At 43.5% G+C, this 14926-nt stretch overlaps 1 protein-coding gene across 1 annotated transcript in view; it reads left to right on the forward strand.

The window, feature by feature from the left end:
* FBRSL1 (fibrosin like 1) overlaps nucleotides 1-14926 on the forward strand; it is a 499240-nt gene that overhangs the window by 251263 nt on the left and 233051 nt on the right. Inside the window, 1 exon segment of the mRNA XM_070762728.1 lies at nucleotides 69-98. Coding sequence (XP_070618829.1) covers nucleotides 69-98 — 30 coding nt within the window.

Consider the following 14926-nt stretch of genomic DNA (forward strand, 5'->3'; position numbering starts at 1 on the left):
ATACATGGGGTTTTTTCCCCTACCATTTATAACTGAACTTTCTTTTCTCTCTTTTTTTTAATTTACAGTGTGACAGCGAGAGCGATATTGACGATAAGGTAAGACCCCCTCTCTTTATTTGTGGTAGTAATTTTTACATTCTCTGTCATCCTCCCAAAAGTACAAGAGAACCAAATGACGATACTTTTGTTTGGCCTATCCTACTGTCAGGGTTTTGGAAATATTAATTGCTGGACCTCTTGAGCCTTTTGAATGCTACTTAAATTGTCTTTTGTTTTGAGCCTCCCTATATGTGATGCACACACTTATACCACCCCTCAGCCAACCGCCTCCCGCCCCCACAAAAAAACCCTGCTCAACACTAACAAGAATCAATTCGTGGATGAATGAGCTCTGATTGAAAATGAATTCAAGGCCATGCCGGTGCCTCTATCATCGTCTTTTTGGAGAAAGTCTTCCTACCGTAATGACTTGCAAAGCAATATTTTATTTATAAGGGCTTTAAAACATGTCAGTTTTTGTAATGCAGTAAGCAGATGGACAACCAGCAACCTGAATTTGCAGATGATGCTGTTAACTTGTCAGGTTATGTTTTGGCTCTGCGCACAACAGATCTATCTGTAGTGGGTGATTTTTTTTTCCCTTTGACTTTCGGTGGTTTGATATCTGCTTTAGTCATCAAGACTCTTTTAAAGAGGACACAGGACTCTTTTAAAGGACAAAAAGGCGAACAGGATATAGGTATAAATTCGTGTTTTAATCCATTAACTTTTCCAGCATTCCAGGCGGTCTTCAATTTACAACCGTTCAAAATGATGAGCGATGGGGAAAAAAGAGACTTAGGATCATTTTTCACACTTACGACCATTTTTCACACTTATGCCCATTGCAGCATCTCCACCAACAACAACAACCACACGATCAAAATTCAGATGCCTGTCAAAGGCATAGCTGCTCTGAGTCCTTTTTGGAGTGGCATATAAATACAGTGATCCCCCGAGTTTCGCGATCTCGATGTGCGCTAAACGCTATATCGTGATTTTTCAACCCGGAAGTAAAAAACACCATCTGCGCATGCGTGCCCTTTTTTTCTATGGCCACGCATGCATAGATGGTGGAGTTTGCGTTCCCCGACGGGCAGATCAGCTGCTGGGCGGCTTCCCTGGGTCTTCCCCCTCTTGCTGGCGGGAGGGCGAGCGGCGGGCATCAGCGAGGAGCCGGGGTTTCCCCTTTGCGTGGGCAGCCGGTAAGACCCCAGCGCCGCTTCCCAGCTGGGAAGCGGCGTGAGTGAACGGCGTGGGCGGGTGAAGGGCGGGCGCGGCAGCAGCGAGGAGTGGGCGGCCGGTAAGACCCCCAGCGCCGCTTCCCAGCTGGGAAGCGGCGCGAGCGAACGGCGTGGGCGGGCGAAGGGCGGGTGCGCGGGCAGGCAGGCGGTGGACAAGCGGCGGGCGGACAAGCGGCAGGCGCGGCAGCAGCGAGGAGTTTGCATGGGCGGCGGGGAAACCCCAATCTTCGGCTCCTCGCTGCTGCGGCGATAGTAAAAACACCATCTGCGCATGCGCAGATGGTGTTTTTACTTCCGCACCGCTACTTCGCGAAAAACCGATCATCGCGAGGGGTCCTGGAATGGAACCCTTGCGATAATCGGGGGACCACTGTACAAATAATAAATAAATACAAATAATAATAAATATTTATGACCATTTGCGGTGTCCCGAGGTCATGTAATAGCCTTTTTTAACCTTGTCACAAGCAATGGGAAAGCCATATTCATTTACGAAGTTAAGTGTTACTAACTTAAATAACTGCTGTGATTCACTTACCAACCACAGCAAGAAATGTTGTATAACAGGGCAATGCTCACTTAACAAACTGCCCTGTTTAGCAAATGGAAATGTTGGCTTCAGTGGTATTCGTAAATCGAGGACTGTCTGGAGTACCTGGAATAAACTCCAGTGGGACAATTCGAGAAACCAATCCTAGTTTAACAGGGATTAAAGATAATTTTTGTAGCCATCTGTAGTTTGACAGCATCCACACCCTCTCCTGGTAAGGATGGCTTTTCTTGTTACATAAAAGTAAAACATCCTAATCTATATAAATAAAAATGTAAATGTTTGTTTGTTCAAAATCTTAAATCTCCAAAAGTTCTTCACCGATTGCTTTGAAATTTTGACACAATGTTGCATTCGAATATGCATGTCTTTTTATATACCTGTATTATATAGATGTTGTACCTGTGGCAGGTAAAAACATACAGGTGTTTAAAACAGGACATTCTTTACCGATTGCTTTGAAATTTTGACACAACGTTGCATTCAAATCTGCACATACTTTTATATACCTACTATTATATAGACGTTACACCGATGGCTTAGAAATTTTGACACAACGCTGCATTCGAATGCGCGTGTGCAGTTTAGATCGACACGCGGATTCCTTCTCACATGGACAATTATATGTGGCATGTTCTAATGTTGGCAAACTGGACAAAACTAGACCGAGCCACAGCAACACGTGGCCAGGTACAAAATATAGAAATATATAAGTTGGGAAATGACCACATCTTTGTTTGCTTGAATTAAAATAAGGATAAAATAAGGGGTGGTGGTGGTAAAGAGAGATATTAAGAGGAAAAGAAATGTGAGAAAATGAAATGATAACGGAAGGTAATTATTTAAAAAAAAAAATATTGTTAAGAATATTGCATGGATGTATGAAAGCCAGAAAAGAAATGCTCACGATAGGAGATGTTGAAAGACCCAAAACAAATTAAATTTGTTGGGAGCGGGAAGGAATAGGGTGAGGTCCACGGTGCACAGTTTAAGGTTAAAACTATGGGGGTTTGAGGAAGTAACAATGGAGTCAGGTAGAGCACTGCAGGTATTGATCACTCTATTGCTGAAGTCATATTTTTTACAATTGAGTTTGGACTGGTTTACCTTAAGTTTGCATCTATTGTTAGCCCATGTATTATTGTGGTTGAAGCTGAAGTAGTCATGATTGATTGATAGATAGATAGATAGATAGATAGATAGATAGATAGATAGATAGATAGATAGATAGAGTTGAAAGGGACCATGAAGGTCATCAAGTTCAACCCCCTGCCCAAGCAGGAACCTTATAGCACACCAGTCAAGTGGCAGTTCAATCTTCTCTTAAAAATGTCCAGAGTGTTGGAGTTCACAACATTAAAAGATAGGACATTGTAGCAGACAATTTTGTATACTTAACCGGCGAAGTTCAAGGTTGCCCAAGCCCAAAATTTCAAGCCTAGTGGCATAAGGTATTCTATTGTAAGCAGAGGAGTGGAGTACTCTTCTCGTGAAATACTTCTGGACCTGTTCAATAGTGTTACTTAATGCCTGATATACAGTGTGGATCCCAGGCCGATGAACTGTATTCGAGAATTGGTCTGGCAAAGGTTTTGTATGCCCTAGTTAGCAGTACAGTGATACCTTGTCTTACAAACTTAATTGGTTCCGGGACGAGGTTCTTAAGGTGAAAAGTTTGTAAGACGAAACAATGTTTCCCATAGGAATCAATGGAAAAGCGATTAATGCGTGCAAGCCCAAAATTCACCCCTTTTGCCAGCTGAAGCGTCTGTTTTTGCGCTGCTGGGATTCCCCTGAGGCTCCCCTCCATGGGAAACCCCACCTCTGGAATTCCATTGCCAGCGAAGTGCCTGTTTTTGCGCTGCTGGATTCCCCTGCTGGGATTGCCCTGCAGCATCACAAAAACACGGAAGTCCGGAGGTGGGGTTTCCCATGGAGGGGAGCCTCAGGGGAATCCCAGCAGCGCAAAAATGGGTGCTTCGCTGGCAAAGGAAGTCTGGAGGTGGGGCATCCCAGCGGCGGCGGTGGGTTTGTAAGGTGAAAACAGTTTGTAAGAAGAGGCAAAAAAATCTTAAACCCCGGGTTTGTATCTCGAAAAGTTTGTATGATGAGGCGTTTGTAAGACGACGTATCACTGTACATTGTTACCGGAGAAAAAAGCTTCGCAAAATTAGGTTAACAGCTTTTAAATGTCTTTTTGGCACTGCTGTGTTGTGTCTTTCCTTTCGTTATTTCACATATTGTCTTTGGGCTGGTTTATGCTTACCGGCCAAGCTGCTCTCAAAGCCACAGATTGAAAGCTGGACTAAGAAACGCCTAAAACAAATAGGTGGGAAGTGTCTTGTAACTCAGTTAAAAGCACAAGAAGAACAAATATATACAAGAAGATCTGCCGGAGAGGAAGTTTAAATAAACAGAGCGATAAAAGCACCAAGCAGCACCAATCATCCGTTAAAAGCTTTGGAAAATGAGGTGACCTTAATCTGTCATCTCAAGGGGAAGCCTTCAATGACTTGCTTGGATGGGATGTCCAAGACCACAGAAATTGCTGAGCCACCCAAGTTGCTGAATCTGGCTGTGTGTGTGTGTGTTTGTGTGTGTGTTGAGGAATATTGCTTTTTTGTCCGCCTTGTCTGAGACCCATGGAAAGGGACTAAGAAGGGAACAAGGTGGACCTCAGTTATTTTCGTTTTAAACAGAATAACAGAGTTGGAAGGGGCCTTGGAGGTCTTATAGTCAAGCCTCCTGCTCCACTAGGAAAACCTCTACCATTCCAAACAAGGGACTGTCCAGTCTCTTCTTAAAAACCTCCAGTGTTGGGTCATCCGCAACTTCTGGAGACAAACCGTCCCACTGATTAACTGTCAGGAAATTTCTCCTTAGTTCCAGGAGAAGGGAATTGAGGGTTATATGTCTCCACTTCATATAGGTGATATTTGAGAATGAAAATTGAACGTGTCCAAAGACGGGCTACAAGAATGGTGGAAGGTCTTAAGCATAAAACGTATCAGGAAAGACTTCATGAACTCAATCTGTATAGTCTGGAGGACAGAAGGAAAAGGGGGGACATGATTGAAACATTTAAATATGTTCAAGGGTTAAATAAGGTCCAGGAGGGAAGTGTTTTTAATAGGAAAGGGAACACAAGAACAAGGGGACACAATCTGAAGTTAGTTGGGGGAAAGATCAAAAGCAACATGAGAAAATATTATTTTACTGAAAGAGTAGTAGATGCTTGGAACAAACTTCCAGCAGACGTGATTGGTAAATCCACAGGAACTGAATTTAAACATGCCTGGGATAAACATATATCCATTGTAAGATAAAATACAGGAAATAGTATAAGGGCAGACTAGATGGACCATGAGGTCTTTTTCTGCCGTCAGTCTTCTATGATTCTATAATTTTGAAAGAAGACCAATACAAGCTTGGGAGAGTCTCAAGTAGCCCATAACCAAGGCAACCTTTGTTTTGCTTTGCAAATCCCCCTTTTTCCCCCATAACCCAACATATTTTGGGCGGATGATCTCACCGCTTTTAGAGAACCCCACCAAACATCAGACCACATCTTGATAATGATGGCCTTTGGATTGCATTCCAGCTGAACATCAGATTTCCAACAGCTGTACCCTCTGGGATTCTAGTTTCCCTCTTTTGCTTTGAGAGAAAAGGAAAATGAAAGTTGGATTTGATTTGGGGGGGAAAATCTTACTATTCCCTTGAAACTTAGATCCGCAGAAAATTTTCCTGTATTCTTCCTTCTCTATTTCTTAGGAAGAAGGGAAAAAACAATACACCCTCCAAATTTATTATCGCCACCCCTGAAATTTACTATCCCACCCTCTTCAGCCTTTTTCCCTTTCAAATATTTTGGATACTAATCTCAATTTACAAGTACAGTTCATTTACTGACCATTCCAAGTTACAATTGTCTCGCTTAGCAGCAGAAATTTTGGAGTCCGTTGTGGTCGTAGGTTGAGGACTACCTGCAGAACCCCATCAGTTATCAATCCATTGCCCTTATGGCATTGGACCAGAATACCTCCAGAACCGCCTGCTACCGCACAAATCCCAGCAACCGATAAGGTCCCACAGAGTTGGCCTTCTCCAGGTCCTGTTGACTAAACAATGTCGTTTGGCGGGCCCCAGGGAAGAGCCTTCTTTGTGGCGGCCCCGGCCCTCTGGAATCAACTCCCCCCCGGAGATTAGAACTGCCCCCACCCTCCCTGTCTTTCGTAAACTACTCAAGACTCACTTATACCGCCAGGCATGGGGGAGTTGAGACACCTTTCCCCCAGGCTTTTTTATATTTTGTTTTATGTTTGGTATGAATGTGTTGTTTGGCTTTTTTAAATATGATAGGGTTTTATATGCTTTTTAATATTAGATTTGTTCTGCTATAATATTGTTTTTATTATTGTTGTGAGCCACCCCGAGTCTTCGGAGAGGGGCGGCATACAAATCTAATAAATTATTATTATTATTATTATTATTATTATTATTATTATTATTATTATTATTATTATTATGAAGACCGAGGGACTTGGGGCAATGTTGAACTTTCTTTTTTGATTACATGGCACCCCTAAAAGTGGCCATGTCCCATCAGCCCACAGACCTCTGAATATATATATATATATATACAGTATATAGTTAGATGTATTTCCTTTGCTCGCTCCAACAGCATTAACAGATAGCAATTACCCTTCATTTTTTAACAACTATAAAGTCTCCATTAATTCAAGATTTATGTAGTTATAGCATTTAGCACAGGAATAACACCACAGAGAATTGGTTTATACACATGTAATGAGAGCGCTCACGGCATACTTTAGTGAACATTAACATAATGGCGTAATATAAAACATCAACAGTTCCTCTTATTGTCTTTTACCTGCTTTAGCATTTCTAGGAAATGGGGTGGGGGAACAGATTAATCTGCTTGGCTAAACGACATCCTGTCCAAAATAAATCGATGGATCGATGGATAGATGGATGGATGGATGGATGAATAAAAATCAGAGGCAAAAGTAAAGTTGCCCAAAACGAGGGGATGAGTGATTTCTCCTGATTATCCCTTTGATATTTTGCTAATACAGTGGTACCTCTACCTAAGAATGCCTCTACTTACGAACTTTTCTAGATAAGAACCGGGTGTTCAAGATTTTTTGGCCTTTTCTCAAGAACCATTTCCACTTACAAAACTGAGCCTCTGAAACTGTAACCGGAAAAGGCAGGGAGAAGGCTCCATGGGGCCTCTAGGAATCTTCTGGGAGGAAACAGGGCCAGGAAAGGTAGGGAGAAGCCTCCGTAGGGCCTCTCTAGGAATCTCCTGGGAGCAAACGTCGCCGGAAAAGGTGGGGAGAAGCCTCTGTGGGGCCTCTCTAGGAATCTTCTGGGATAACAGGGCCTCCACTCTCCCTGTGGTTTCCCCAATCGCACACGTTATTTGCTGTTACATTGATTCCTATGGGAAAAATTGCTTCTTCTTCAAAACTTTTCTACTTAAGAACCTGGTCACGGAACGAATTAAGTTCATAAGTAGAGGTACCACTGTACCTGAATGTGTGAGATGTAGGGTGCGGCAGGGAGTTAGAAGGGCTCTCCAGGTCGCCCTCAATTTACAGCCAAAATTGGGTGGTGGTCGTAAGTCAAGTCACCACAGGATTGGACCCGATTTTGCAACTGTCATTACCATGGTCATAAAAGAAAAAATAAGTGAATCTCATGGTCACTAAGTAAATCCACCTTCCTCGATTGCGGGAAGCCAGCTGAGAAGGTTGAAAATCACAATTGTGGGATTGATTATCATCCCAATTCATCTCTTGTTTAACAGACTGATCGCTTGTTCCCGTACACTTTAAAACTGTCGGTGTCTCTTCTAAATTTGTAATTTGGATTGTTTCCATACACGCGTCTTTTTATTTTAGATATACTGTATGCTTGTTCTGTCGGGCTCTCTGGTAGACTCCTCCCGAAAATTCACAGGTACAAATTTCAGACACACACATGTTTGAAAATTCAAAACAATGTTCTTTATAATGAAAATTTTGATATAGCAAAGAGCACTCGTCTCCAAACAATCTGGTAATTTGTACAAACTGGTAATTTGTACAGTTCTGTGATACTTAGTTTGCAGCCGTGAGGCAATTCACAGTCCTTCTTCTTTCACAAAGTGACACACACTTTGCTCTGGTTTAGTTTCAAAGCGGGGGAAAATCAGCACACAAAGATCAAAGTCAGCAAAGCAGTCACGAAACACAACGATCAGATAATCCTCCACAATGGCCAAACCCATTTATTTATAGCAGCCCCACTAATGACCACAGCCCCACCCAACCACGGGTGGCCTCATTTTCTTTGATAATAATCTCTCAGTTGTTGCTGCCTATGCATCGCTCTCCGCATGTGTGGCTGTATCATTAACTCTTGTTCCGAATCCAAGGAGGAGCTAGATAATTGATCTCCTTCTGAGCTGTCTGCCCCACTCTCCTCCTCCCTGTCACTCATGTCTTCTTGGTCAGAGGAGCCTTCATCAGCAGATTCCACGGGGGGGCAAAACAGGCCTGCAGCATGTGGATGTCTCCCCCACATCCACAGTCCTTGGGGCGGGAGCTGGGCCAGAGCTAACCACAACATATGCTGCTCATCTAATGCTGCCTTCTCAAAACCTAATTTCTGTCATCCTTGTACCACTCCCAACAAATGGTTCTCTGACCCCTTCTTTGTCGTATCCACAAGTTCTGGAGGCAACTCCCGTGTCAAAGGCAGTCTTGAGATGCTTGTTGCCCTGAATCTTTGGCAGTGGTTGACTTAATATGTGGCTTACTGTTCCTGACAGTTTATTGGGGGAGCAAAATGGGCTTTCATCTCTAATAATAAACAGCCCACCCGCCGATCCTTTGACAGAGCTAATGGTTTTTTATACCAAAAAAGGGGAGGAAAAAACGGACAGACTTAATGTTTTCGACTGTAGCAATCACCGGTTCTGATCTCCTTAATGAAATTAGATTAAGTGCACCTGGGAAAATGCTGAGGCTGCACATTGCCTTCATCACCTCCTTTAATTTAAAACCAATTTGAGGGGAAAATATTCTCTGAAGCCAAGGGGACGTGGCAGGAGAGGGGAGTTAGAGGAGGGGAGAAGAGAGAAGGGAGTGGAGGGAAGGAGCTTCAATATCTATCCGGATAGCTGCTGGCACTTCTAATTCCTTTCCCCCACTGTCAGGGTGAAATATTAAGTCTTAAGAAAGAGAATTTTAAAGACATTACTTGCAAGAGCTTCTGCCATCTCTCTCTCTCTCAAAAAAAAAAAAAAAGAGCAGGGAGCACCTTTAAGAAGCCAGCCCAAAGACACACCGCCTGTCAATCTGTGGGACTTGTTTTATCACTGCTGGGGTGGGGAGATCTGGAGATTCAAGAAGCAGAATTGGCCCAGTCTTTGTTCACCCGAGGGAGAGGCAGGGAAACAATAGAATAGAACAGAATAGAATAGAATAGATTTTTTTTAAAAAAAAAAAAGTTTATTTACAAATATAATACAAGGTACATAGAATACATAAAACATTACATAAGAAACACACGCACCACACAAAAAGAAACCTATATATTAAAATAAAGGCGTGTACAGGATCAGTATCTATATTCTTCCGAAACTATGTAAATTTTCGTTAGATTCAGTAACATTTTTAATTGAAAAAGAAAGAAAAAAATTGATTTTTTTAGACATTCAACTCATTTGGTAAATCATTATCTTACTTGCTCTTTTTGTTTTCATCAGGGATATATATATATATATATATATATATATATATATATATATATATATATATATATATTTGTTTTCGTAGATTTTCACGGGTACAGGTATGACGGTCTTGGTATATTCGGGTTTCTTCCCGTGTAGGATTTGGAAATTTCTGGCGACGTTTCGACGAGGTCTCACTCGTCATCTTCAGGCTGGTGTTTCTGTCCTTGTTCTAAGGCGCATATTTGGGAAAGCCCATGATTGCTCTCGCAGCTGTTCTTAATATCACTTTTATTTATTTATTTATTTATTATTTATTATTTGGATTTGTATGCCGCCCCTCTCCGAAGACTCGGGGCGGCTCACAACAAGTGTAAAACAAATCATAAATAATTCAATTAATTAAAATATTTAAAGATTTAAAAAACCCCATATACTAACAGACACACACACAGGCATACCATGTATAAATTAAATGTGCCCAGGGGGAGATGTTTAGTTCCCCCATGCCTGACGGCAAAGGTGGGTTTTGAGGAGTTTACGGAAGGCAGGAAGAGTAGGGGCAGTTCTGATCTCTGGGGGGAGTTGGTTCCAGAGAGTCGGTGCCGCCACAGAGAAGGCTCTCCCCCTGGGGCCCACCAACCGACATTGTTTAGTTGACGGGACCCGGAGGAGGCCCACTCTGTGGGACCTAATCGGTCGCTGGGATTCGTGCGGCAGGAGGCGGTCTCGGAGATATTCTGGTCCGATGCCATGAAGGGCTTTAAAGGTCATAACCAACACTTTGAATTGTGACCGGAAACTGATCGGCAGCCAATGCAGACTGCGGAGTGATGGTGAAACATGGGCATACCTGGGTAAGCTTTTATACTTTTATACCTCTGCATAGGGCTTTACAGCCCTCCCTCAGTGGTTTACAGTCAGCCTCTTGCCTCCATTTTACTGACCTTGGAAGGATGGAAGGTTGAGTCAACCTTGAGCCTGGTGAGTCTTGAACTGCCAAACTGGGAGGCTGTGAACAAATGCTTTGGAACTCAACTCTGCTGAATCACAATCACCTTGGCAGTCAGCAAAAAAAATGGTGAGTTGCAGAGCAGAAATCTGGACAACATTAGGTTGACTGCCCTAGCCTTGTCAACTTGTTAATGCTGATCAGTAGCCCTTATTTGTGGCAGCCCCTGAAATATTGGAAGATGTCTATCACGTCAGCCCTTAGTCCTTCTTTTCACTCCCAATTCCTGCAACCGTTCTTCATATGTTTTAACCTCCAGTCCTCTAATCCAGTGTTTCCCAACCTTGGCAACTTGAAGATATTTGGACTTCAACTCCCAGAATTCCCCAGCCAGCGAATGCTGGCTGGGGAATTCTGGGAGTTGAAGTCTGTTCTGTCTGGGTCACTCCAGAAGCCAAGACCAACCCAAAAAGAGAAGCCAGACACACCGGTAAAAGGCAAAGGCAGTTTATAAAATTCAAGAAAGACACAGGTAACAGAAAATGTCCTTACAAACAGGAAAACGCTGTATCCAGATATATCCACGAAGGCAAAAGTCCATGCAGCAATACAGGATTCTTGCTGCCAAGACGAGGCTGTAGATAGCAGACCTACACCTCCCACGGGTCTTCCAAACTGTTGGGCCACAGGCCAGGAACAGAGACGACAAGAACAAAGCAGGACCGTAACTCCAATTGATAACACTCCACATGGCTTCAAGGGCTTGCCTGCCTTTTAAACCCTGCTAAGGAGGACCACACCCAAGCCCAGCTGTTCCTAATTCAGTGCTGATAATGCTTCTTTAATTGCTCCTTTCTTTGATCTGAATGTCTCTGTGGCATGTCAGTGACAGCTTGTGTGTCATCACCTAATGACTCCAAGCTACTGGCTGGGGAGAGCCCCCACCCCCGGGCCTCTCATGCTGTTCTCCGTCCCATTCCTGACTACTTTCCTCTCCCCCGTCCGACTGTTTAGCCCCCTCCTCTTCGATGTCCTCCTCCTCCAGGCATGGAGCCAGCAGAAACACAGCTGGTCCCTGAGCAGCCTCAGGCTGAATCACAACAAAGTCCAGATATCTTCAAGTTGCCAAGGTTGGGAAACACTGCTCTAATCCCCTCCTCTTCTCTGAACTGTTCCCTCCTATCTGACTTCCCTTCCAGAAGAACCCTTAGTAGATTCTCTCAACCGCAGTGCAGGAATCGTAGCTATGGGGTGCACCGGCCCACTTTTACGATTTAGCACTATGTGTCAGCTAAGGCAACCTGGCTCCCAGGAAGCCATGGATTAAAAAATAAAATAAAAAAATAACACCTTCGTTTCATTGGCACCAAGATGGCTCTACGTGGCCTTGTGGGTTTTCCGTTTTATCTCGGTTCTACTTTCCTGTCATGTTAAACTAGCTCATAAACATAAAAAATGCAGCTGGAAGAGTTCCCGAGCAGCTTTGTTTATGGGCCGCTCTTTTTTTTTTCTTTTTCTTTTAAGAAAGCAACCACGGTTGGCATCGATCCTCTTTTTCTTTATTGCCCAAAGTAACAGCTGTATAATTAGCAGAGCGTAATGCAAGCCATAGAGCAGGTAGCGAAAGTCAATGAGATTTTATTGAGGTTGTAATTCTGCAAGTGACAGGGCAAGTGGTCTCTCTCTCTCTCTCTCTTTCTCTCTCTCTCTCTCTCTTTCTCCCTCTCTCTTTCTCCCTCTCTCTTTCTCCCTCTCTCCCTCCCTACCTCCTTCCTTCTCTGTCCTCCTTCTCCCTCCCTCTATCTCTGTCTCTCTCTGTTTCTCCCTATCTCTCTAAATTTCTTTTTAATCTGTTTCTCCTTCCCTCCTTCTCCCCTCCTCCTCCCTCCCTACATTTCTCTTTCTCTCAATTTCTCTCTCTTCTTTGTTCCTCTTTATCTCCCTCCTTCTCCTGCCCCTCCTCCTTTTCTTGCCTTCCATATCTCTCTCATTCTTTCTGTCTCTCTCATTCCCCCCTCTCTCTTTCTCAATTTCTCTTCCTTTAAATCTGTTTCTCTTTCCCTCCCTCTCCTTCCTCCCTTCATCTTTCTTTCTTTCTTTCTCTCTGTCTTCTCTCCCTTTTAATTTCTTTCCCTCCTTCCTTTCCTCCATCTCTCTGTTTCTCTTTTCCTCTCTCTCCCTCCCCCTTTCTCCTCCCTCCCTCCATCTCTTTTTTTCCTCTCTCTTTCAATCTCTCTTTCAATTTCTCTCTCTTTTTCTCCCTCCCTCCCTCTCCAGTCCTGGGTCTGAAATGCATTTGCGGTCTTTCAGTGGGATGAGACCTGTTTTATGAATCGCCAAGAACCTTCCCAGGTTCTGGCCTCTTCTTCCCCTATTCACTTGGAGTTAGGTGGTATTTGAATCATCAAGGTTTGTAACTCAGAGGTCAGTGGCGTGGTGGCCTAGCGGTGAAGTCACTCACCTCCCATTCAGAAGGTGGAGAGTTCAATCCCAGGTAGGGGCAGATGTTTCCCCCTAGAAGGTCTTAAGCATAAAACGTATCAGGAAAGACTTAATGAACTCAACCTGTATAGTCTGGGGGACAGAAGGGAAAGGGGGGACATGATCGAAACATTTAAATATGTTAAAGGGTTCAATAAGGTTCAGGAGGGAAGTGTTTTTAATAGGAAAGTGAACACAAGAACAAGGGGGAACAATCTGAGGTTGGGGGGAAGATCAAAAGCAACGTGAGAAAATATTATTTCACTGAAAGAGTAGTAGATCCTTGGAACAAACTTCCAGCAGACGTGGTTGGTAAATCCACAGGAACTGAATTTAAACATGCCTGGGATAAACATATATCCATTGTAAGATAAAATACAGGAAAGAGTATAAGGGCAGACTAGATGGACCATGAGGTCTTTTTCTGCTGTCAGTCTTCTATGTTTCTAGAGCTCAAAAGAAAAAAAAAATCTGCTGCAAACTCCGTGTCGGGGTCAGAAAGGGCATCTAGTCTCCATATGAGGACCACAGTCGCCACAAGTCGAGTCCTTCCATCTCCATTTACCCAGGCCAGAGATGCTTTTTCCAGGATCACATCTAGTTCTGTTCCATTTTGAGCAGACAGAACAAAATGGGTCGAAACCAGATGGTTTAGCTGAGGAATTACTCATAAGCATGCCGTAAGAAGTGACCTTGGCTTGGACACTTCCTGTCTCCAGGCACTCTCAGGGTTAAACTGGGCAGATGTTAAGTGACTGCTGTTTTCTACGGTGAGTGACAGGATTTCAGTCTTGTGATGGACAGAGCACTGCCCCATTGAATAGCGCCTTGTTGTTCAACATCCTTGACTGGACCTAGTAATAATTTAGAAGTATTGTCCACAGGGATGCAGTTAGTCCTCAATTAATAACAGTTTGCTTTAGCGACCATTCAAAGTTACCACGGCACTGAAAGAAGTGACTTACGACCATTTTTCCACACTTAACGACCATTGCAGCATCCCCATAGTCATGTAAAGAGACAGGGTGGCACAGTGGTTAGCGTGCAGCGCTGCAGGCTACTTCAGCTAACTGCTAGCTGTCGTTCAGCAGTTCAAATCTCACCACCGGCTCAAGGTTGACTCAGCCTTCCCTCCTTCCGAGGTGGGTAAAATGAGGACCCAGATTGTTGAGGGCAAGAGGCTGACTGTGTAAACCGCTTAGAGGGGGTTGTAAAAGCACTATGGAGTGGTATATAAGTCTAAATGCTATTGCTATGTGACCAAAATTCGGACACCTGACTCATATTTATGATGGTTTGTGGTGTCCTGGAGCCATGTGGTCATTTCTTAGGACTATCGGACCAGCAATATCAATTGGGAAGCCAAATTCCTTTGACAAGCATGTTGCTGTTCTGTCGGGCTGTCTGGTAGAATCCTCCCAAAAATTCACAGGTACAAATTTCAGACACACACACGTTTGAAAATTCAAAACAATGTTCTTTATACTGCAAATTCACTTAAACTAAGCCCTCTTTTGGTATAGCAAAGAGCACTCGTCTCCAAACAAACTGGTAATTTGTACAAGTCCCTTATCAGTTCTGTGATACTTATCTTGCAGCTGTGAGGCAATTCACAGTCCTTCTTCTTTCACAAAGTGAAACACACTTTGCTCTGGTTTAGTTTCAAAGCGGGGAAAAAGCAGCACACAAAAAGTCAAAGTCAGTAAAGCAGTCACGAAACACAACGATCAGATAATCCTCCACAATGGCCAAACCCACAGGCTGTTATTTATAGCAGCCTCACTAATTACCACAGCCCCACCCAACCACAGGTTGCCTCATTTTCTTTGATAATAATCTCTCAGTTGTTGTTGCCTATGCATTGCTCTCCGCATGCGTGGCTGTATCATTAACTCTTGTTCTGAATCCAAG

The sequence above is a fragment of the Erythrolamprus reginae genome, chromosome 10, assembly GCF_031021105.1.
Source record: "Erythrolamprus reginae isolate rEryReg1 chromosome 10, rEryReg1.hap1, whole genome shotgun sequence".
NCBI lineage: Eukaryota > Metazoa > Chordata > Lepidosauria > Squamata > Dipsadidae > Erythrolamprus > Erythrolamprus reginae.